General features: G+C 45.5%; 1 protein-coding gene across 3 annotated transcripts in view; it reads right to left on the bottom strand.

Annotated features, from left to right (window-relative positions):
• The window catches only part of HMG20A (high mobility group 20A), a 53383-nt gene extending 28892 nt beyond the window's left edge, over nt 1-24491 (bottom strand). For all 3 annotated transcript variants that reach the window (XM_075345572.1, XM_075345573.1, XM_075345574.1), the window contains exons 1-3: nt 24409-24491; nt 16499-16535; nt 4785-4867 (exon numbers count right to left, since the gene is read on the bottom strand). In XM_075345572.1, the coding sequence (XP_075201687.1) occupies nt 4785-4867 (83 nt within the window). In that variant the 5' untranslated portion in view covers nt 16499-16535; nt 24409-24491. The remainder of the gene's footprint in view (nt 1-4784; nt 4868-16498; nt 16536-24408) is intronic.
• Between the last annotated feature and the right edge of the window lie 571 nt (nt 24492-25062).

Here is a 25062-nt window from a genome sequence, read left to right as displayed (position 1 = left end):
TCGACCTCTTGTCCCATTTTCGGAGAATTTCCCACTGGAGTGGCCGCAGATGGAATTGCGCGAACGGCACTGCCTCCATCGCTGCCACCATCTTCCCCAGGAAGTGCATGAGGTGCCTCAAGGGGTGTGACTGACCCCGAAGAAGAGATTGCACCCCTGCCTGCAGGGAAAGCTGTTTGTCCCGCGGTAGCAAGACTACCGCTGACTGAGTATGAAACTCCATCCCGAGGTACGTCAGTGACTGGGTCGGTGTCAACTTGGATTTTGGGAAGTTGATTATCCAATCGAACTGCTGGAGAGTCGCCAGAGCGACGGAAAGGCTGTTTTGACACGCCAACTGAGAGGGTGCCCTGACCAGAAGATCGTCTAAGTAGGGAATCACCGAGTGGCCCTGAGAGTGTAGGACCGCCACAACAGATGCCATGACCTTGGTGAACACCCGTGGGGCTGTCGCCAGGCCGAAAGGCAATGCCACGAACTGAAGGTGTTCGTCCCTGATGGCGAAGCGCAAAAAGCGTTGATGTTCGGGTGCGATCGGCACATGGAGATAAGCATCCTTGATGTCGATCGATGCTAGGAAGTCTCCTTGTGACATTGAAGCGATGACAGAGCGGAGAGATTCCATCCGAAACCGTCTGGTGCTCACATGTCTGTTGAGTAGTTTGAGGTCCAGAACGGGACGGAACGAGCCGTCCTTCTTTGGCACCACAAACAAGTTGGAGTAAAAGCCGCGACCATGTTCCTGGGGGGGAACAGGGATCACAACTCCTTCTGTTTTCAGAGCGTTCACCGCCTGAAAAAGTGCATCGGCTCGCTCGGGGGGCGGAGATGTTCTGAAGAAACGAGTCGGAGGACGAGAGCTGAACTCTATCCTGTAACCGTTAGACAGAATGTCTCTCACCCATCGGTCTTGAACATGTGGCCACCAGGCGTCGCAAAAGCGGGAGAGCCTGCCACCGACCGAGGATGCGGTTCGGGGATGCCGAGAGTCATGAGGAGGCCGCCTTGGAAGCAGTGCCTCCTGCGGCCTTTTGGGGGCGTGACTTAGCCCGCCACGCATAGGAGTTCCTCTGGCCTTTCTCCGGCCTGCTGGACGAAGAGGATTGGGGCTTGGCAGAGGGACGAAAGGACCGAAACCTCGATTGTATCTGTCGTTGCTGAGGTCTCTTTGGCTTAGACTGGGGCAAGGAGGAGTCCTTTCCCTTAGATTCCTTAATAATCTCATCCAATCGTTCGCCAAACAATCGGTCGCCAGCAAACGGCAAACCGGTTAAGAACCTCTTGGAAGCCGAGTCTGCCTTCCATTCGCGCAGCCACATGGCCCTGCGGACTGCCACAGAATTAGCGGATGCCACCGCTGTACGGCTAGCAGAGTCTAAAACTGCGTTCATGGCGTAGGAAGAAAAAACTGACGCCTGGGAAGTCAAAGACGTAACCTGCGGAGCAGAATTACGTGTAACCGCATTAATCTCAGCCAGACAAGCTGAGATAGCTTGTAGTGCCCACACGGCTGCAAAGGCCGGGGCAAAAGACGCGCCCGTGGCTTCATAGATGGATTTCATCAGTAGCTCTATCTGCCTGTCAGTGGCATCCTTTAGCGATGATCCATCTGCAACCGATACCACAAAATTCGTCCCACAAAAAACAAGCCCTCATATGGCAAGATTGACAGAAAAATAAAAAAGTTACCGCTCTCGGAAGAGAGGAAAGAAACAAAACGGAAAAACACAAAATGCCCGGGGGCTGAAGGGGTTAAAATTGAAAGACAGATAAAAGGCGGCTTCCCTGCTTTCAGAAGCTCAGCTATGTGCCCTTCCAGCTCCTCACTGCCCTATGTCTGGCTGTAAGACACCTGACTACAGCAGAAGACTCCTTGCTGCACCTTGTGAGCAGTAAAATAAAAAGATAACACTCAGCCAGGAAAGGGTATTGCTTCAGCAGGTCAGCAAGAGCAAATCTATGACTTTTACAATTCAAACAACTATTGACTAAAGGGCTTTCTTATGCATCATCTTTAGAAGAGGCTTCCTTCTGGGATGACAGCCATGCATACCAATGTGATGCTGTGTGCGGCGTATGATCTGCACACTGACAGGCTGACCCCCCCTCACCCCTTTAACCTCTCCAGCGCACTCATACGTCTATTTTGAAACGACAACCTCCTTATACGACGCTGAGCACGTGCACTCAACGTCTTTGATGGACCATGGTGAGGCCTGCTCTGATATGAGACTGTCTTGATCAACCGCTGTATAGTCTTGGCCACAAATGCTGCAGCTCAGTTTCAGGGTGTTAACAATCTTCATACAGCCTAGGCCATCTCCATGTAGAGCAACAATTCTTTTTTTCAGATCCTCACAGAATTCTTTGTAATGTTGAACTTCCAGTGACCAGTATGAGAGTGTACGAAAGATAACAACAAATATTTGCTTTTTCACATGATGCAGATGCTGCTGCCACTTTATACAACACTACAATCTCTGCAGCTCTCGAATCAGCTGCCCCCCTCACACACACCAAAACCCGCACAATCAACAGGCAACCCTGGCACACGAGTCAGACAAAAAAATTGAGACAGGCTTCCAGAATTGCTGAGCGCAGATGGAAGAGGTCTCACTCCACTGAGCACTTCGTTACATACAAACAAGTTCTCACCACTTTCAAGTGTGCACTCACTGCTGCAAAACAAACCTACTTCTCATCCCTCATATCCTCTCTCTCTCTCACAACCCTAAACAGATATTCAACACTTTCAACTCTCTCCTCCGTCTCCTCTCAGCTGAAGACTTTGCCTCTTTCTTCAAGCATAAGATTGACAACATCAGAGCAAGCTTTGGCCCACAATCACAACAGCCACTCCTCACAACTACTCAGCCTTCTTCCTCCAAATCCAGCTTCTCCCCATGACAGAAGATCATCTTTCCACTCTACTCTCAAGATCACATGTCACAACCTGCCTGCTTGATCCACTCCCATCCCACCTCATCCCCAATCTCAACACAGTCTTCATCCCAATCCTAACCCATCTCTTCAACCTATCACGAACAACTGGTGTATTCCCTTCATGCTTTAAACATGCCTCAATCACACCCATCCTCAAAAAGCCCTCCCTTGACCCTTCCTCTGTGTCAAACTATCGCCCCATATCCCTTCTCCCCTATGCCTCAAAACTACTGGAACAGCATGTCCATCTTGAACTGTCCTCTTACCTCTCTTCCTGCTCTCTCTTTGACCGGTTACAATCTGGCTTCCGACCCCATCATTCCACTGAAACTGCCCTGACCAAAGTCACTAACGACCTACTCACCGCAAAAGCCAAGCGACACTACTCTGTCCTCCTCCTCCTGGACCAGTCCTCTGCCTTTGACACAGTAGACCACTCCCTTCTACTACAAATTCTCTCATCTCTGGGCATCACAGACTTGGCGCTATCTTCGATCTCCTCATACTTAACCAACCGAACTTTCAGCTTCTCCCACTCTCAAACCACTTCCTTATCTCGCCCCCTATCTGTTGGTGTCCTCCAAGGTTCAGTTCTTGGACCCCTGCTGTTCTCCATTTACACCTTTGGCCTGGGACAGCTCATGGAGTCCCACGGCTTTCAGTATCATCTCTACGCTGATGATACACAGATCTACCTCTCTGGACCTGGCATCACCTCCCCACTAACCAGAATCCCACAATGTCGGTCTGCTATTTCATCCTTTTTCTCTGCTCGATCCCTAAAACTGAACATGGACAAAACAGAATTCATTGTCTTTCCTCCTCCTCACTCAACCCCCCCACCTGACATATCTATCAATCAATGTCAATGGCTGCTCACTTTCCCCAGTGCCACGTGCTCGCTGCCTGGGAGTAATCCTAGACTCTGATCTCTCTTTCAAGCCACACATCTAAGCCCTCTTCACCTCCTGCCGTTTCCAACTCAAAAATATTTCCCGGATCCGTACATTCCTTTCCCAAGAAGCTGCAAAAACCCTAGTACATGCCCTTATTATCTCCCGCCTGGATTATTGCAACCTCCTGCTCTGTGTCCTCTCTTCTAACAGTCTCACACCCCTACAATCTATTCTAAACTATGCTGCCCGGCTCATCCACCTGTCCCCCCGCTACTCCCCGACCTCTCCTCTCTGCCAATCCCTTCACTGGCTTCTCATCGCCCAACGACTGCAGTTCAAAACACTAACCATGACATACAAAGCCATCCACAACCTGTCTCCTCCCTACATCTGTGACCTAGTCTCCCGGTACTAACCTGCACGTAACCTTCGATCCTCACAAGATCTCCTTCTCTACTCCCCTCTCATCTCCTCTTCCCACCATCGCATCCAAGATTTCTCCCGTGCCTCCCCCATACTCTGGAATGCTCTGCCTCAACACATCAGACTCTCGCCTACCTTGACAAGCTTCAAAAGGAACCTGAAGACCCACCTCTTCCGACAAGCCTACAACCTGCCGTAACCCTCAGTCTAATACAGCGCCGCACAATCAACTCTACCCTGACCTACTGTATCCTCACCTATCCCTTGTAGGCTGTGAGCCCTCGCGGGCAGGGACCTCTCTCCTCCTGTACCAGTATGTGCCTTGTATTGTTTATGATTATTGTACTTGTCCCTATTAGGTACACCCCTTTCACATGTACAGCACCATGGAATTGATGGCGCTATAATAATAAATTATAATAATAATGTAACACACCTGCTCCCCATTCACACCTGAGACTTTGTAACACCAATGAGTTACATATATATATAAAAACATATAAACAGCACACAACTACTCACTCAGAGAGGGGTGGGTTTACATTCTCTTTGGCTTCCTCAATGTCCTCACCGGATGGTGGAAGAGCAGAAGCCGGCCCTTCCATCTAGGAATAATAAAAGGTAGAAGTAAAAATAAAGCATTACACCATATTCTCAGTAGAGAAAGAGACAGAAAAACATGTTATACATGAAATGCAAAGGCTCAAGAGTCACTTAGATATTCTGTGTAAAAAAACATATGCTTTGTTACCGAGCATGGGTGATGTAATGGTAGATGGGAATTTACTTCTCCCTCTGAAGCAGTGGCTAGGTTGTGAGAAGTTGCATGAAATAACAGTACCATATGTTAAACTCTCCTTGCACAATCTCAGATGAGAGATAAAATAATGGCCCCTTTGATATGTTGGCTGAATTTACAGCTCGAGCAGAGAATAAGGAATCCACAGCTAGCATTTTGTGATTTCCTATGGGGGTCACTTTCGGACTTCCTCCGAGCGCTGCAGCTGGGCATTGTACAAAATACAGGAAGCAGCCGGAGAACAATGACAGGCAGCATTCGAAGGGCTGTATGATGACCCCAAACAAGTTTACCACTAAAAACACTCTCATGGATGGAAGGTATCAAGTACCAACACCCACCATAGCCAATTGGAGCTTCTCTACCTACAGTGAGGTTTACATACTGTGCAATGACTGTCCAACCTTCCAGAACATTTCAGATCTCAGTACCTAACAGTGTTCAATAAGTCCAGATGACCGGAAATTCACTTCATTACCATTACCAATGCCAACAGATGAACAGAAAAACGGCTGAACTATAATTTAACACTAAAAGAAGTACGCCTGCGTCTGAGTAAATTAAACTTTAACAAATCCCCTGTACCAGATGGCATTCATCCACGGATACTGAGGGAATTGAGCTCAGTAATTGACAGACCACTGTATCTCATCTTCTTAGACTCTGTTGTAACAGGGATGGTGCCTCAGGATTGCTGATGTGGTTCTTATATTTAAGAAAGGTAAGAGGGTGGATCCAGGCAACTACCGTCCAGTAAGCCTGCCAGTGGTGTGCAAGGTTTTTGAGGGCATTTTAAGAGATGACATGCAACGATATATTGGAGAGAATAATATAATAACTGGACAATCAGCATGGATTCATGAAAGATAAGTCATGTCTAACCAACCTGTTGGGGTTCTAGGAGGGGGTAAGTGCAAACCTGGATATTGGTAATGCAGCTGATGTGATTTATTTGGACTTTGCAAAGGCATTTGATACTGTACCACATAAAAGCCTTATACTGAAGCTCCAGAAGCAAGGACTAGGGGAAACTATATGCAACTGTGTAAGTAATTATATAAAAAATAAAAAAACAAAAAAAAAACAAAAAAAAACAAAAACAAAAGAGTGGTCATAAATAGTACAGTCTCTAAATGGGCTATAGTCAGCAGTGGGGTGTCGCAGGGATCTGTGCTAGGACCGATTATTTTTAATCTCTTAAGGGTACTTTACACGCTGCGATATCGGTACCAATATCGCTAGCGAGCGTACCCGCCCCCCTCGGTTGTGCGACACGGACAAATCGCTGCCCATGGCACACAACATCGCTTACACCCGTCACACGGGCTTACCTTCCCTGCGACGTAGCTATGGCAGGCGATCCCCCTCCTTTCTAAGGGGGCGGTTCGTGCGGCATCACAGCGACGTCACACGGCAGCCGTCCAATAGCAGAGGAGGGGCGGAGATGAGCGGCCGTAACATCCCGCCCACCTCCTTCCTTCTCATTGGCGGTGGAGGCAGGTAAGGAGATGTTTGTCGCTCCTGCGGTGTCACACATAGCGATGTGTGCTGCCGCAGGAACGACGAACAACATCGTACCTGCAGCAGCAACGATATTAGGGAAATGAACGATGTGTCAACGAGCAATGATTTTTCACGTTTTTGCGCTCGTTGATAGTCGCTCATTGGTGTCACACGCTGCGATGTCGCTAACGGCGCCGGATGTGTATCACTAACGACGTGACCCCGACGATATATCGATAGTGATGTCGCAGCGTGTAAAGCACCCTTTAATGACCTTGTGTTTGGGATTGATAGAAAAGAGTCAGTCTTTGCTGATGACACCAAACTATGTAGGATATTAAAAACTGACCTTGATTATACAGTATCACAACACGTTCTGGATAAGATGTCAGAATGGGCAGATACTTGGCAAATGAGATTTAATGTTGATAATGTATGCACCTAGGTATGGAGTAATCCTATAGCTGCGTAAACTAAATGGAAGTAAACTCGGGACTACAGAAGGACTTGGGTATTCTGGTTACAAATAAGCTGAGCAGCAGCACTCAATGTCAAGCAGCAGCTGCAAACGCAAACAAGATTTTAGGGTGTATAAAAAAAAAAAAAAATCCCATGATCCCAATGTATGGTTACCCCTCTATAAATCACTTGTAAGGCCACATCTGGAATATGGGATCCAGTTTTGGGCTCCATATTTTAAAAAGAACATTCAGAAGTTAGAGTCAGTTCAAATGCGGGTAACTAGATTACTGAAAGGAATGGAAGGCCTCCCATATGATGAGCGGTTGAAAAAGTTAAATTTGTTTAGGTTAGCAAAAAAGACATCTAAGAGGAGATCTCATTTATATGTATAAATACATCTGTGGTCAATATAAAGGACTGGCACATGACTTATTTCTTCCAAAGACAATACTAAGGACCAGGGGGCACTCACTGCGAGTGGAAGAAAAGCGATTCAGACAGCTAAATAGGAAAGGGTTCTTTACAGTTAGAGCAGTCAGACTGTGGAATGCCCTACCACAAGAGCTAGTAATGGCAGACACTATAACAGTTTTTAAAATAGGGCTGGATGATTTCCTCAGTACACAACACTGTCTGTTATGAATGATTTAGTGACAAAATGTATAATTAGGGGAGGAAAGTTGAACTACAGTCATGGCCAAAAGTTTTGAGAATGACACCAAAATTATATTTTCACATGATCTGTTGCCCTCTGGTTTTTAATTGTGTTTGTCTGATCACATCACATACAGAAATATAATTGCAATCATATTATGAGTACCAAAAGGTTATATTGACAGTTAGAATGAGTTAATGCAGCAAGTCAATATTTGCAGTGTTGACCCTTCTTCTTCAGGACCTCTGCAATTCTCCCTGACATGCTCTCAATCAACTTTCTGGACCAAATCCTGACTGATAGCTGTCCATTCTTGCATAAGCAATGCTTGCATTTTGCCAGAATATGTTGGTTTTTGTTTGTCCACCCGTCTCTTGATGCTTGCCCACAAGTTCTCAATGGGATTAAGATCTGGGGAGTTTACAGGCCATGGACGCAAAATCTCAATATTTTGTTCCATGAGCCATTTAGTGATCACCTTTGCTTTATGGCAAGGTGCTCCATCATGCTGGAAAAGGCATTGTTGGGCGCCAAACTGCTCTTGGACAGTTGGGAGAAGTTGCTCTTAGAGGACATTCTGGTACCATTCTTTATTCATGGCTGTGTTTTTAGGCAAGACTGTGAGTGAGCCGATTCCCTTGGCTGAGAAGCAACCCCACACATGAATCGTTTCAGGATGCTTAACAGTTGGCATGAGACAAGACTGGTGGTAGCGCTCACCTCTTCTTCTCCTAATAAGCTGTTTTCCAGATGTCCCAAACAATCGAAAAGTGGATTCATCTGAGAAAATGACTTTACCCCAGTCCTCAGCAGTCCACTCCCTGTACCTTTTGCAGAATATCAGTCGGTCCCTGATGTTTTTTCTGGAGAGAAGTGGCTTCTTTGCTGCCCTCCTTGAAACCAGGCCTTGCTCAAGCAGTCTCCGCCTCACAGTGCGTGCAGAAGCACTCACACCAGCCTGCTGCCATTGCTGAGCTAGCTCGGCACTGCTGGTAGTCCGATCCCGCAGCTGAAACAGTTTTAAGATACGGTCCTGGCGTTTGCCGGTCCTTCTTGGGCACCCTGGAGCCTTTTTGGCAACAATAGAAGCTCTCTCCTTGAAGTTCTTGATGATGCGATAGATTGTTGACTGAGGTGCAATCTTTGTAGCTGCGATACTCTTCCCTGTTAGGCCATTTGTGTGCAGAGCAATGATGGCTGCACGTGTTTCTTTAGAGATAACCATGGTTAACTGAAGAGAAACAATGATACCAAACACCAGCCTCCTTTTAAAGTGTCCAGTGGTGTCATTCTTACTTAATCATGACTGATTGATCGCCAGCCCTGTCCTCATCAACACCCACACCTGTGTTAATGGAACAATCACTAAAACAATATTAGCTGCTCCTTTTAAAGGCAGGAATGTAATGATGTTGAAATGTGTTTTGGGGGTTAAAGTTCATTTTCTTAGCCAATATTGACTTTGCAAGTAATTGCTGTTAAGCTGATCACTCTTTATGACATTCTGGAGTATATGCAAATTGCCATTAGAAAAACTTAAGCAGTAGACTTTGTAAAAATTAATATTTGTAGCATTCTCAAAACTCTTGGCCATGACTGTAGATGGACCTAGGTCTTTTTTCAACTTATGTAACTATAATGGAAATCTAAACGAGTACAGAAGAAAAATATTTAATAGGGTTTTCCAGTAACACATGACGTATGAGACAGCTATCAAATACATAACTAGGCCATGTGTTCTATATAGTCATGGCTGAAAGTATTGGCACTCTTCAAATTGTTCCAGAAAATGAAGTATTTCTCCCAAAAAATTATTGCAGTTACACATCTTTTGCTATACCCATGGTTATTGCTTTGTGTTGGATAGAATTTCACACAAGACCAAATTGTTGGCACCCTCAACTTATTATTTGGTTGCACACCCCTTGGAATAAATAACTGCAATCAATCGCTTCATAACCATCCGCCGGAATCTTGGACCACTCTTCTTCTGCAGACTGCTCCAGGTCTCTCATATTTGAAGGAGTCTTCTCCCAACATCAATTTTAAGATTTGTCCACAGGTTTTCAAAGGGATTTAGATGCGGACTCATTGCTGCCACTTCAGAACTCTCCAGCACTTTCTTTTCATCCATTTCTGGGTTCTTCTTGAAGTACGTTTGGGGTCATTGTCCTGCTGGAAGACTCATGACCTAGGATGCAAACCCAGTTTTCTGGCACTAGGCACTATATTGTGACCCAAAATCCTTTGGTAATCTTCAGGTTACATGATGTCTTGCACACAGCAAAACAACCCCAAACATCTTTGAAGCTCCATTGTATTTGACGGTAGGTTCTGTGGGGGTTTTTTTAGGCTTCAATCCATTTTTGGTAAACAGTAGAATGATGTGCTTTACCAAAAAGTTCCATCGTTAACTCATCTGTCTACAAGACGCTTTCTCAGAAGGTTTTAGGCTTATGCAAGTAGATTTTGGCAAACTACAGTTTAGCTTTTTATGTCTGTCAGCAGCGGGGTCCTCCTGAGTCACAAATGTTGATTGATAGTTCAAGTGGACACTGATGCACCCTGAGCCTGCAGGACAGCTCGAATTTCTTTGGAATTTGATTGGGGCTGCTTATCCACCATTTGGACTATCATGCGTTGCAATCTTTCATCAATTTTTCTCTGCCGCCCACAGTCTTGGAGATTAGCTACCGTGGCCTGGTTTGTAAACATCTTGATTATGTTGTACACCATGGACAAAGGAACATCAAGATTTCTAATTTCAGATAAACTTTTAATCTTGAGATTGTTGAAATTTTTCACCAATTTGGGTTTTCAAGTCCTCAGACCGTTCTCTTCTCCTCCTGTTCTCCATGCTTAGTGTGGCACACAGATGTACAATGCAAAGATTGAGTTGGTTAACTACTTCCCTTTTTATCTAATTTTAGATCTTATTTTCATATTGCCCACACCTGTTACTTGCCACATGTGAGTTTGAATGAGCTTCACATACTTCAAACAAAGTTGTTTACACACAATTATGGAAAAGTACCAACAAATTTGTCTGGCCCATTTTTTAGTGTTTGTGTGAAATTATCTCCAATTTTGTGTTGTTCCAGTACACAAAAAGGAAATAAACATGTGTATAACAAAACAACGTGTAATTCCTATAATTTTCTGGAAGAAATACTTCATTTTCTGGAATAATTTTAAGGGTGCCAACACTTTCAGCCATGACTGTATAACCCAGATATCAGTATAATTAGTTTCCTAAGTTCATAGTCTAATGCATTTAGCATTGGACTGCAAATACAGAGTCAAAATCCATTACTGACCACTCGACTAGTGTTAGGTGGCAGATATTGGAGAAGTGTGACATGCTGCGACCACTTGGTATGACTAACCGCTGGGGGTGGGAATTACTATAACGTGCCAATGGTAGAACCTAACTTCTGGAACTGGCTAGGGTCTGCCGGGTCTAGTCTAATGTTTGCAAAATATGATTGATGCTAATCTAAGTCGGCAAATCATAATCTTTCAAATGCAGCTTTAATACAGCAGTGCTGAGGTTATTCAACACTCTGAAGAGATAGCGAAGGCCACGTCCTCTATATGCCTGATGAAAACAAAGGTGGCTTTACGTATACATGGATGCTTGATGGTGGTCATCCTCCTTGTTTCCTGCATATCGTGATTTCCTGATTCAGCTGAAGTATTGGAGCAGCTGTCATCACCGGTAAATGGTCCTTACCGATGGATGCTTTTGAAAGCTCTCCCTTCATGTATATCGGTAACTGTTTAACCTCTCACTGACCTAACCTGAGTGACTTATTTTGATTTCATAATTGCAAGGATATATCTATATACACACACACACACCTTCTTCATGAAGTAGGAATCTTCCAGAATTTCCATGTCTGTACAGGTAATAGGGAACAGCTGACAAACTGTCTAATTCTTAAGACCGTGCAAATTTACGAGTGCACAATCTTAAGGCCCCGTCACACACAGAGATAAATCTTTGGCAGATCTGTGGTTGCAGTGAAATCATGGACATATTGTTCCATTTGTACACAGCCACAAACCTAGCACTGATTGTCCACAATTTCACTGCAACCACAGATCTGCCGCAGATTTCTCTCTGTGTGACAGGGCCTTTAGACTTACATTGGCTGAACTCGCTGATACGACAGGTTTAGCTGACAGTCTAATAAGCTAAGATCTAGCATGTCCGATTTCGGATTACTGATCCTTTATTTCTCAACAAGAAAGCTGCTATCTCCTGGGTATGGGAGAGATAGTTGACAGCCGAACCATCACTCAACCGACAACTATCAAAATGTGAGGCTTAAACCATTAGTTGGCTTACTTTATGTCAGCAATTTATGCCACCATTTGTTCGCATTGTGTAGTTCATTAAGCCATGCCCCATTCTTCACAAGCCTTTCCTCTTTCTCCGAGGCCGCACTTCCAAGTTGGACAAGTTGTAAAAAACGTCTAACAATCGTCATAAATATGGTGCATGTCATGAAAGACTGTTTCTTCAAAGATTACAGCAGAACTCTGGTGTTTAGCTTGCCCCAGTGTCTTGTATTGTTAATTACACATTTATGGTAAACATTCACACCAATTGTAACTGAAATTAGCAGGTGATCCTCACACAATGGGGGCAGAATTAGGTGTCGGTTATGTCAGATTTTAGCTATGTTTGTACAAAACTGCTAAACTAGTACATAGTAAATTCAGTTTGATATGAAGTACAACCCATCAGAATGGACCTTCTGGAAACATGTAAGAAGTGGTTGTCGGGATCAGACAACGCATTTACATCTCCAGTCCCTAGAAGAAGTGCTGATCTCAGGGGTTTATGCGGTCAGGAACCCCTCGATAAGTTTTCATCAATTGGAGAAGCAGCGGTTTTCATTTCCCCTCTGTGGTCGCATTACAGTGTGCCCACTACAATCAATATGCCATCAGGCTGATAGAATGGTGAACCTGTGCGGGGTACCATTCCCTCCGTTATATCCATCAGGAGGACACCACAGACATTAGACAGTTGTCTACATACAAATAAAGCAGCGAACTGGTGACATATGAACGGCTTCCAAAACAAGCCTATTAGCCTTCATCACACACTTTATTTGTAAAAAGGTAATTTTCATAGTGGTTTTTTTCCCTACATTTGCACATAAATAAGCATGAGGGGAAAAAAAACATCACAAAAAGCCGAAACCGCAATGTGCTGTGAAAATTATGATACAAACAGCTATATGGGGCCGATTCATTAAAGGGAACCTGTCATATCCCCTATGCACTCATAACCACGAGCAGTTCTGGATGTATATGGCTATTCCCTGCCTAACCGTCCCTGTATACACTAGCATAGATAAAGAGATGTTTATAAAAAGTATTTCTAAACATCTGATATCGTATGCTAATGAGTGAGGGGACTAGTTGCAAGGGTGTCAATTCCTGGGCTCATTCCGCCCTCTTAGCATGCTGGCACACCAACAGGGGCGTGCTACCATGCTATTCAATGCAGCATCACCAGTGGTGACGCGCGTATCTGTGTCCGGTGATCTGAATGCCCAGCACTTATGGTCATGTGCAGTATGAAGTTGGGTGTACGCGTGCCAGCTTCTGACAGGTTTAGTGCGCATTATATGGAGAGAAAATATGCACACTAGTGACTATGTAACGGGAATATATGAAAAGCAGAAACTGCTGTGTGAATACTGGCATGAAAAATCCAATAGCTATATGTAAGAATGAAAATATGAAAAATGGAATGATCAATGCAACAGAGCCCCAACACAACACCAAAGTATTTCTCTACGTTGGGGTCCCTAGCTAGTGTGTGTCCTCTCATGCAGTTAAAAAAAACTTAGCATGGTGTTCCAGACGTTATTTCTTGATTGATTTATAGTCTGTCATTTGTGAACCCGGCCCCACCACACCTATTGCCAGTCCACATTATACGCATATATAGCCTGGGTCTCAGCTTCCCATACACGGTAAGTTTTTTAACTGCATGAGAGGACACACACAAGCTAGGGACCCCAACGTAGAGAAATACTTTGGCGTAGTGTTGGGGCTCTGTTGCATTGATCAATTCAGTAGCTAAATTTCTCTTTATTTATATGTTCATGGCAGTAATGCAGATTCCATTTTCATTCTTACATATACAGTTAGGTCCAGAAATATTTGGACAGTGACACAATTTTCGCGAGTTGGGCTCTGCATGCCACCACATTGGATTTGAAATGAAACCTCTACAACAGAATTCAAGTGCAGATTGTAACGTTTAATTTGAAGGTTTGAACAAAAATATCTGATAGAAATTGTAGGAATTGTACACATTTCTTTACAAACACTCCACATTTTAGGAGGTCAAAAGTAATTGGACAAATAAACCAAACCCAACCAAAATATTTTTATTTTCAATATTTTGTTGCGAATCCTTTGGAGGCAATCACTGCCTTAAGTCTGGAACCCATGGACATCACCAAACGCTGGGTTTCCTCCTTCTTAATGCTTTACCAGGCCTTTACAGCCGCAGCCTTCAGGTCTTGCTTGTTTGTGGGTCTTTCCGTCTTAAGTCTGGATTTGAGCAAGTGAAATGCATGCTCAATTGGGTTAAGATCTGGTGATTGACTTGGCCATTGCAGAATGTTCCACTTTTTTTCACTCATGAACTCCTGGGTAGCTTTGGCTGTATGCTTGGGGTCATTGTCCATCTGTACTATGAAGCGCCGTCCGATCAACTTTGCGGCATTTGGCTGAATCTGGGCTGAAAGTATATCCCGGTACACTTCAGAATTCATCCGGCTACTCTTGTCTGCTGTTATGTCATCAATAAACACAAGTGACCCAGTGCCATTGAAAGCCATGCATGCCCATGCCATCACGTTGCCTCCACCATGTTTTACAGAGGATGTGGTGTGCCTTGGATCATGTGCCGTTCCCTTTCTTCTCCAAACTTTTTTCTTCTCATCATTCTGGTACAGGTTGATCTTTGTCTCATCTGTCCATAGAATACTTTTCCAGAACTGAGCTGGCTTCATGAGGTGTTTTTCAGCAAATGTAAATCTGGCCTGTATATTTTTGGAATTGATGAATGGTTTGCATCTAGATGTGAACCCTTTGTATTTACTTTCATGGAGTCTTCTCTTTACTGTTGACTTAGAGACAGATACACCTACTTCACTGAGAGTGTTCTGGACTTCAGTTGATGTTGTGAACGGGTTCTTCTTCACCAAAGAAAATATGCGGCTATCATCCACCACTGTTGTCATCCGTGGACGCCCAGGCCTTTTTGAGTTCCCAAGCTCACCAGTCAATTCCTTTTTTCTCAGAATGTACCCGACTGTTGATTTTGCTACTCCAAGCATGTCTGCTATCTCTCTGATGGATTTTTTCTTTTTTTTTCAGCCTCAGGATGTTCTGCTTCACCTCAATTGAGAGTTCCTTAGACCGCATGTTGTCTGGTCACAGCAACAGCTTCCAAATGCAAAACCACACACCTGTAATCAACCCCAGACCTTTTAACTACTTCATTGATTACAGGTTAACGAGGGAGACGCCTTCAGAGTTAATTGCAGCCCTTAGAGTCCCTTGTCCAATTACTTTTGGTCCCTTGAAAAAGAGGAGGCTATGCATTACAGAGCTATGATTCCTAAACCCTTTCTCCGATTTGGATGTGAAAACTCTCATATTGCAGCTGGGAGTGTGCACTTTCAGCCCATATTATATATATAATTGTATTTCTGAACATGTTTTTGTAAACAGCTAAAATAACAAAACTTGTGTCACTGTCCAAATATTTCTGGACCTAACTGTAGCTATTGGATTTTTCATGTCAGTATTCACACAGCAGTTTCTGCTTTTCATATAGTCCCCTTACATAGTCACTGGTGTGCATACCTTCTCTCCATATAGTGTAGATTTTTTAGGTTTTTGCACCCAGTTAAGACTTAGCATGGTGTTCCAGACGTTATTTCTTGATAGGTTTAGTGTGCATGACCGGAAGTGCCAGGGACTTCTAATCAATGGTCACAAGAACACGCGTCACTGCTGGTGATGCTGCATTGAATAGCATGTTAGCACACCACTGTGGGTCCCTGTGGGCGTGCTGCCATGCTAGGATGGCAGGATGAGAGCAGGAACTAACACCCTTGCAACTAGTCCACGTGCTCATTATCATATCATAACAGATCTTTAGAAATCCTTTTTTTTAAGATCCCTTTAGCTATGCTACTAGATACAGGGACGGATAGGCAGGGATTAGCAATATGTACCCAGGACTGCTTGTGGTACTGGGTGCATATTGCAACTGACAGGTTCCCTTTAAGACTGCCGTTTCATAAGCCATGAACTACTCGGAGTACGATATGCCAAATTCATTGTGTGGCTTACGAGAAATGCTACTCAGTGTGCAGAATTTCATGGTTAGACATAGCAACCCCTTGTCTCTGTTCCTCCCCAGCTCCTTGCTTTTTGTCAGAGCTGCTTTCAACTAGCGTCAACAGGCAAAAGTTGCACGTTTTTTGTGCAACCCCCATGTTGCACAATATTTTTGCACCTTTTCAAAGCATTTTACACCAGTTTTCTGGAATAAAAGCCTTGATGAATCATTCCCTATATGTAATGCAGTTCATATCGTTCCATAGACTTCACTACTTCTAGACAGGCCATAGACTTTAACATGTAACATCCAGTTGTTTTTAGTAAAAATGCACATAATAATAATGACTTGAACAATTCTTTGTGAAATATCAACACGTCACTAGGGATAAGCTCTGCGCTACGATCTGTGACACCAGACGTAAGCCTTACCTTCAGGAGCTCCAGCAATCACCACTTTACACCAAACCTGATATAGAGAAATGATGAAGGATCAGTCAGTGATTATACATCCAGCACAGTGTATCTGACAGTTTCTTATGATCAGAAATGTACATCTAAAAGAGACCCGTCAGGACAATTTTACTACTGACATGGATTTTACAGCTGCATAGGACAGGAAAAGGATAGCCATTTTGTAGTAATAAGGCTGCTTTCACACATCCGGTTTTTGCTGAGCGGCACAATACGGCGCTTTGCAGAAAAAATGCAACCGGGGTTTTTTTGCTGCCGGTTGCGTTTTTTCCGCATAGACTTGCATTAGCTCCGTATTGTGCCGTATGGGCTTGCGTTGCATCCAGTTTTTGCCGGATGCGGCATATTTAGCCCATGCGGCGGCCGGATGGAACGTTGCCCGTCAAGTTTTTTTGTGCGGCGAAAAAACGGCATTGCGCTGGATCCGGCGAAATTTACAATGCAAGCCTATGGACACCGGATGCGGTTTTTTGTACTGCGCATGCTCAGTATCAAGCCGCATCCGTCAAAATAATGGACGGGCCGCATGGAAAAACTTATGCAACGGATCCGTTTTTTCGCCGCATCGGTTGCTTAGGTTTTTGAGCCGGATTGAGCCGCACTGCAAAAACCGGATGTGTGAAAGCAGCCTAAGGTGTGAATGTGCCACGTGCAAAGTCTCCCCCAGCACACTTCCAAGCTCATTTACATGTGACCTCAATTTCCTCTGCACTAGCGCATTGGATTATTAGAAGGCATGTGTGATGGTGGAATATTGTGGATTGTATACAATTTTGTGTGGGTTAATGTTTCAGCGTGGCTCACTGTCCATTCTGTGTTTCTTGTGTGTACATTGTCCCATTTGCAGGTTTAATTCCTCCCCTAATAATAATAATTTATTAATAATAGGCTTTTGTTCGTAAGTCGGGGGAGGGGGCGTGAGATCCACCTAAACTCTCTGCTTACCTGAAGAATTGGGAGTCTGTTTGAGAACTTCAAGAGTGAAGCAGGAAGATTGAACCTCTGGGAGAAACTGGCTTCTCAAAGAGAAATTGGACATTTATCGCTTACCGGACTATGTTTGTGTTACTGGACTAATTTTACCCTCTGTTTTGTGGAGTATTTGATGGACATTCTGGATTGCTTGGAATAAATATGCGTTGGATTGCTCACTCATCTCTCGCTCTGTTGATCGTGTGATATGGGAGAAGGACCCCCTGACAGCATGTATCATATCTATTGGTTTGCTAGGACCTATACAGCCCTACTACTAGCCTCAGCATTAAAAATCGATTTGAAAAACTTCCTTTGAAGGAGTTATCCACTACTAGAACTCCTTCTCATTCCCCATTAAAATGAAAAAGGTTATACTCCCCTCCCGTGCTGGCACGGTTCCAGAGGTGTTGGTACTAGCGTTCCTGGGGCTCACATGAAGTTGTAGAGTCACACGAGCCCTGGACCCAATCACCGCTGGCTTCTGTTTCCCCACCTTCAGAAGTATGACCAGCAAGGAGTTAAAGATGCGGCTGCCATTCACTTTCTGTTAATTACTTATATGCCTGAAGGGGAAGCCGGCACTGACTGAGTGCGGGGCTCGTTTGATGCTGCAACCTCACTTGAACCCAGGAATGCGAGCACTGACAGCATCGGCACGAGAAATGTACATAGGCGTTTTTTGTTTGTTTTTTTTAATGTGAGCAAACATGGGGAATCAGAAGCCAAGCAGTGGACAACTCCTTTAAGGGTTATTCCCATCTCAGTCCTTTATGGCATATCCTGTGAACGTGCCAGAATCGTCTCATAGGTCCTAGAGAGTGGAACCGGCACCTTTCTTCAGCATTAGACTGGGCGTCATTCTGCTAACTACATAGCAGTACAAAACAGTGTCCCGTTCTTGAAATGAGAGGTGGGACCAAGTATACATCTTAGGGGGCTAGCTTAGCTTTCAGACAATCTGATACAATATCTCACTGTACACAAAACATCCAAACTAGAGATCACAGATATAGACTCAATCACAACACGTGTACAGGTGGGGTGAGAAGCAGAATAAAGATATGAAAGATAAATCATCCAGGGCTCAGAGTAAAAAGTAACAAAAAACTGGGTAGGTGAAAGCCTGACTGACTCCATAGTAAAGCTGCTTTCACACTACGTTTTTTTAACGCAAAAACGGATCCAGTGCAAATGCGTTTTCATTTCAATGCATTTGCAATTGAATTGCGTCAACATGCGTTCACATGCGTTTGCGTGCGTTATAGTGAGGATCCGGCGACTTGCAGTTTTTTTTAACTTTTTTAAAGAAAATGCTACTTGTAGCGTTTTTGAGCTGCGTCCAAATACTGTTTTTCACTGGATCCTGACTATACTGCACAAAACGCATGTGAACGCTGGCATCCTGATTGTTCTACTGAGCATGCCCAGAAATCAGCCTGGCGTGATCAGTCTCTCTTTCCCCCTCCCTCTCTCTACCCCCTCTGCCCCCCGCCTGAGAGCGGCGGACGCTCGTAACCAAGGTAAATATCGGCTAACCAAGCAAAGCGCTTTGCTTAGTTACCCGATGTTTACCTTGGTTACGTGTGCAGGGAGCAGGCAGCCCTTCTCCTAGCAGCTGCGGATGCTCGTAACCAAGCTAGATATTGGGTATCCAAGCAAAGCTCTTCGCTTAAGATACCGTCACACATAACGAGATCGCTAGCGAGATTGCAGCTGAGTCACGGTTTCTGTGACGCAGTAGCGATCCCGTCAGCGATCTTGTTATGTGTGACACCTACCAGCGATCAGGCCCCTGCTGTGAGATCGCTAGTCGTTGCAGAATGGTCCAGGCCATTTTCTTCAAAGGCGATGTCCTGCTGGGCAGGATACATCGCTATGTTTGACACTGTGTGACAGGGTCACAGTGACTGCTGAGATCGTTATACAGGTTGCTACTGCGACCTGTATTGTTCCTGCATCGCTGGTAAGATCTGACTGTGTGACATCTCACCTGCGACCTCCCAGCGACTTACCTGCGATCCCCATCAGGTCGCATCGTTTTCGGGATCGCTGGTAAGTCGTTGTGTGTGACTGGGCCTTTAGTTACCCCATGTTTACCTTGGTTACCAGCGTCCACAGCTATCAGATGCCGTCTCCCAGTCTGTCAAGTTCAGTTCCCCTCACTCCCTATGACATGACAAATGCCCGCCCATAAACGTCAAGTGACAGGATCCTGCAAAATAACACATGCGTTTTTCTTTGTAAAAACAGGATACACTTTTACAGCAAAAAAACGTTCATGACGCATGTTAAAAAAAACGTAGTGTGAAAGCAGCCTAAGGGTGCTTTCACACATCCGGATTTTTGCTCAATACGGCGTTCTGCAGAAAAACCGCAACCGGCTTTTGTAACGCCGGTTGCGGTTTTTTTTTGCATATACTTACATTAGTGCCGTATTGTGCCGCAGGGGCTTGCGTTCGGTCCGGTTTTTACCGCATGCGGCAGATTTAGCTGATGCGGCGGCCGGATCGAACGTTCCCTGCAACGTTTTTTGCTCCGGCAAAAAACACCGCATCGCGCCGCATCCGGCCGCTGCGGCGCATTTTTCAATGCATACCTATGGAGGCCGGATGCGGCGCGATGCGGAAAAAAACGCATCCGGTCGCCGCATGCGTTTTTTTCCACTGCGCATGCTCAATAGCATGCCGCAACCGGAAAAAACCGGACGGGCCGCATGTAAAAACTTATGCAAAGGATGCGGTGTTTTCGCCGCATCCGTTGCATAGTTTTCACAGCCGGATTGAGCCGCAGGGCTCAAACCGGATGCGTGAAAGTAGCCTAAGGGGGAGTAGATACACCATGGACTTACCCCCTTCCTGGATCGCTCACCACCCTCAAGGTCAAGTAGCCTTGGCATCCATATTGAAGATGTTTGACCACCTATGTTTCATTGGTGCTTCACTACGATGCTTTCAGGTATAATATATTTCAAAACTATACTTATATAAAATTACAAAAAAAAACAAAAAAACTCTTTGTAACATGTTTCAGGGTGATGCCCTCCTATCTTAGACATAGCATGCAAACAGTCCAGGACTGTGGGTATGTTGGTATATCTACTACCCCCTTCTGTGAAGAACCCTACCCAATTTTAATGGCTTCTGAGTTTCACCGTCTGAGTGCCAGACATTTTCTTTTGCATATCTTTTTGATAATAAAGAAAATTAAAGGGTTTGTCCACTACTTTAACATTGATGGCCTATCCGTAGGCTAGGTCATCAATGTCTGATCAGCGGGGGTGCAGGGTGTCAGACCCCGGCCTATCAGCTGTTTTTGGTAGCGACAGCAGGAAATGCTCAGTTCCGGAGCTGCTCCGACTTCTGATAGTGGCTGAAGCCGGGTACTGCACATAGACATCCTATTGATTTGAATGGGAGGAGGAGGAGGTGCAGTACCCGGCCGCTATCAGGAGACGGGGCAGGTCCAGAACTGAGCATTTCCGGCTGCCTGCTGCCGCCATCAAGAACAGTTGATCGACAGGGGGCGCGGGGTGTCAGACCCCGGCTGATCAGACACTGATGACCTATACTAATGATAGTCCATAATGGTTACACTAATAGACAACCTCTTTACTCTGTTTTTTTTTATCTTGTCTATAAAAAGGAAATATATATCTGAATGAAGAGTAAATTACAGCTTTTGTAAGGAGGAGCCTAACTAATTTTTAAGCTGTTTGTGGTTCAGAAGTATAAAAGCTGTATCTAAAGATCGCGGTGATACCGGAGTTACCATACAAACACATATACGGATTTCTCCCTACATCTACGCTGGTTAATCCACTGGGACGAGGGGTTGAGCTCTGCCCCACCATGGACTTTAGATGGCTGTTGGCAAAAAACAAAAAAACCAAAAGCATCTTACAGTTCCAGCAAAGTGGATGGATCTATAGAGGTCTCATGGCCACCATGTGGTTGTCTTTCTCATGAAGTGTAAAGTGATCTATGGTGTGTTTTTTAAAATTTACACATGTCAAGATTTCTTGTGGCAACCCTGAGTTTTGTGTGTGGATTTTCCACATAAAAAGGATTTGTTGTGAGGCCGGTGTCACACTTGCGATTGCCTCTCGTGTATCTCGCGGTGCATCACCCGTCACGGACTCACACTCTGCTCACAGGAGCGTCTCAGCTGCATAGAGATGCATGCAACCGGCCCGCTCCTGTGAGCAGAGTGTGAGTCTGTGACGGGTGATGCACCGCGAGATACACGAGAGGCAATCACAAGTGGGACACCGGCCTTAGTACATTTCCGCTGCTGAAACAAATTGAAAACACAAGTAAACGCCATACATCAGGAAAGATCTGTCAAATACTAAGAAGCATGAAGACAAAGCAGCTTTATATAAAACATGACACTGCAAAAAGAAACAAAAAAAGCGTGAAAAACACTCAAAAATACAAGTCACCCAAATTATTTATTTGAAAACCCGAGATCATGCTCTAAACTCGTGTGCGCTTAAAAAAAAAAAAAAAAAAAAAAAAAAGTGTACTAGGAAACATAACGTTCTCCAACAGGAGAAAGGCCACCAATAAACCCTCCGAGCCAGGAGGCCACAGCGAGGGTCAGAGGCTAGTGGCTCACTCTGCTGCTTTCACACATCCGGTTTTTGCAGTGCGGCTCAATCCAGCTCAAAAACCTATGCAACGGATGCGGCGAAAGAAAACTGATCCGTTGCATAAGTTTTTCCATGCGGCCCGTCCGTTTTTTGACGGATGCGGCTTGATACTGAGCATGCGCAGTGCAAAAAAACCCACATCCGGTGGCCGTATGCGGTTTTTGCCGCAGGACGCCGCATTCGGCGTCCATAGGCTTGCATTGTAAATCGCGCCGATACTGTTTTTTCGCCGCACCAAAAAACGTGCCAGGCAACGTTCCATCAGGCCGCCGCATGGGCTAAATATGCCGCATCCGGCAAAAACCGGACGCAATGCAAGGCCATGCGGCACAATACGGCGCTAATGCAAGTTTATGCGGGAAAAAACCGCAACCGGCAGCAAAAAAGGTTGCGTTTTTTCTGCAGAGCGCCGTATTGTGCTGCTCAGCAAAAAACGGATGTGTGAAAGCAGCCTATGCGCATGCTGCGTTTTTTGCAGCAGTTTTGTTGTCAGAACTTTCTAACATTTGACTTCCCAGCAAAGTCTATGAGAAGTCAGATTTGCTTAGTTAGTGATGTCACGCGTCTATCAGATACCCGACATCACCAACCCAGTCAGTAAGAAATAAAAAATAGACAACAAAAAAAAGTTTTATTTGAAAAAACCCTCCCCAAAACATTCCCTCTTTCACCAATTTATTGAAAAGAACAATCAATTCCACATCCGGCGTAATTCAATAAAGGGGGGGGGGGTGTCCCACGGCGATCCATACCATAGTCACTGTCCCAGTCAATGAAGAACAGAATGTTCCCCATTGGCTTGGGAGAGCAATGCAGTGACCTGAGCTAACATCAATAGCCAAGGTCACTGCAGGGGATGTCGAGCGCTGCTGTCAGGAGATTAGATGAGATCATTACTTGCTGTGATTATCTCCTGTACTGCTGACGTCAGCGCTGTCACTGACTTCTATGCCCGCCGCATTGTCAGCAGTATCGCGAGAGCCCGTGACGTCACCGCTAGTGACAGTGTCGGGCCACTCGCGAGACAGGCATACACAGCAGTGGACCCCGGTGACGTCAGGAGATCATCACAGCAGGTAATGATCGAATCTCACCTCCTGACAGCAGCGATCGTCATCCCCGTGGCTGCACGCACTGCTGTGTGTCAGTGTCTGCCTGCGCTGCAGGGTGACAAGCTGCAGATACTGCGGGCAGACACTGACACACTGCAGGGCAGGCAGCCGCAGGGCCGGAGCGGGACACAGACTGCACGGGCACCTGGATGTCACACGGACGTGCTTCTGTGCGGCGTCCAGGGAGTGCGACGTCTGTGTTTACTCTGCTCCACGTCCTCTTCCTCCTGTCATAATGACATCACTTCCCTGCAAAACCGCAGGCAGCGATGAGCATTACCGCAGGTAAATCGCGGCTATACCGCACATCATTTGCTACCTGCGGTATACCCCCGGAATTTCGCGATTACATTACAGTGAATGGAGTGAAATACCGGGGGTATACCGCAGCTACCTGCGGAAAAGAAGGGACATGCACATTTTCTCAAGAAAGTTGAGAAAAAAAACGCAGCGTGCGCACAGTTATTGTTTTTCCCATAGGTTTTGCTGGGAAATGTCTGCAGAAAGATTTCAAAACATTTCTCAAGAAATTTCAGCAGCAAATCCGCGGGTTAAAACGCACTAGTGCACACAGGGTCTAAGAGGGGTAATTAGACATGCTGAGCCCTGTCCCCCAACCTCATCTATTGGGAGGTGGTCGGGGCTGCACCCCTTGTCTGGGGCTATATAGACACTGGTTGGGCTTACTAATATACAGCCTGGACAATGGCTTGTTCAGTTTCCTCTGGTTGCCCATGTAAACACTATGAGGCCCACAGACTGACGTCATGGCTGCTGCTTAGTCCTGACGTCACCGGTCTACATACAGTAATGTTGGATCTCCATACCATAAAGGAGACGAGCAGATGGTACAATGCCTGCTAACATTCCCAGAAAGAACCCGTGAGGGCAAAGAGCGAGAACATACAGCACAAAGCACACCCCGCCCCGGTATATGCCTCACACAGAACACAACATAGCGCACCTTTACCAGCAGCCGCTCCTGCACGCCCCACTCTCGCTTCTTAGCAATCGGTGCACCCGTAAAGCAACACGTCTACCAGCAAAAACATCCCTCCGATACACAGAATCACAGAAAAAAAGAGCGGTCGTAAAGTGAGTAGCTACAGTAAATATAATCAATAACGTACGTTCTATGGTCCTACAGGAGCATAACAATGGTTTTCAGGAACTGTATCTCGCTCTCTTCATTGCGCATGTTCTTCATTCTTTGCGAGCAGGAGCATGTCGGGAATTGTAGTGTTTAGGTGAATAGAATGCAGCTGATTGGCTACAATCCTTGGTCGCTTATTGGCTGAAATGAAACTCAGGCCTCACTCTAGACTCGGAATAGAGCTCGTCAGTGATTGGAGGACGAAGAGATGGAATGTCCAGTCACACAGGAGTGAGGTGGTGACGTAGGGGGGCGTGGTGAGGATGCTGTGTACAGGAGTGACGTCAGGTATGGGATTCGTCACTGATGTCCCTGCGGCCTCATTTGCATAGAATGTGGACACGTGATTTAGTACCAGAACGTGACTGTGCAGTGGGAGTGTGATGTAGTGGAGAGCAGGTGACGGCTCCGGAGTGACAGTGTGCAGCCCTGGTGGACGAGGTGAGTGTGACGTGATGGGTGGCAGCGGTGCCACAGATGTGTCATGTGCTCCCCTTGGGGAGTGTTCCCAGCCTGTGTATGGCCATCCTGCTCCATCATCATCCAGGAATGGGCAGTGCTGTCCCCTGGAGGTCTGTGGCAGGGTCGCCCCCTCCAGGGCAGGCACAGGCTTATAGAATCCCACATCTAG

The sequence above is a fragment of the Anomaloglossus baeobatrachus genome, chromosome 4 (assembly GCF_048569485.1).
Source record: "Anomaloglossus baeobatrachus isolate aAnoBae1 chromosome 4, aAnoBae1.hap1, whole genome shotgun sequence".
Taxonomy (NCBI): Eukaryota; Metazoa; Chordata; class Amphibia; order Anura; family Aromobatidae; genus Anomaloglossus; species Anomaloglossus baeobatrachus.
This window is presented reverse-complemented; position numbering and strand designations above follow the sequence as displayed.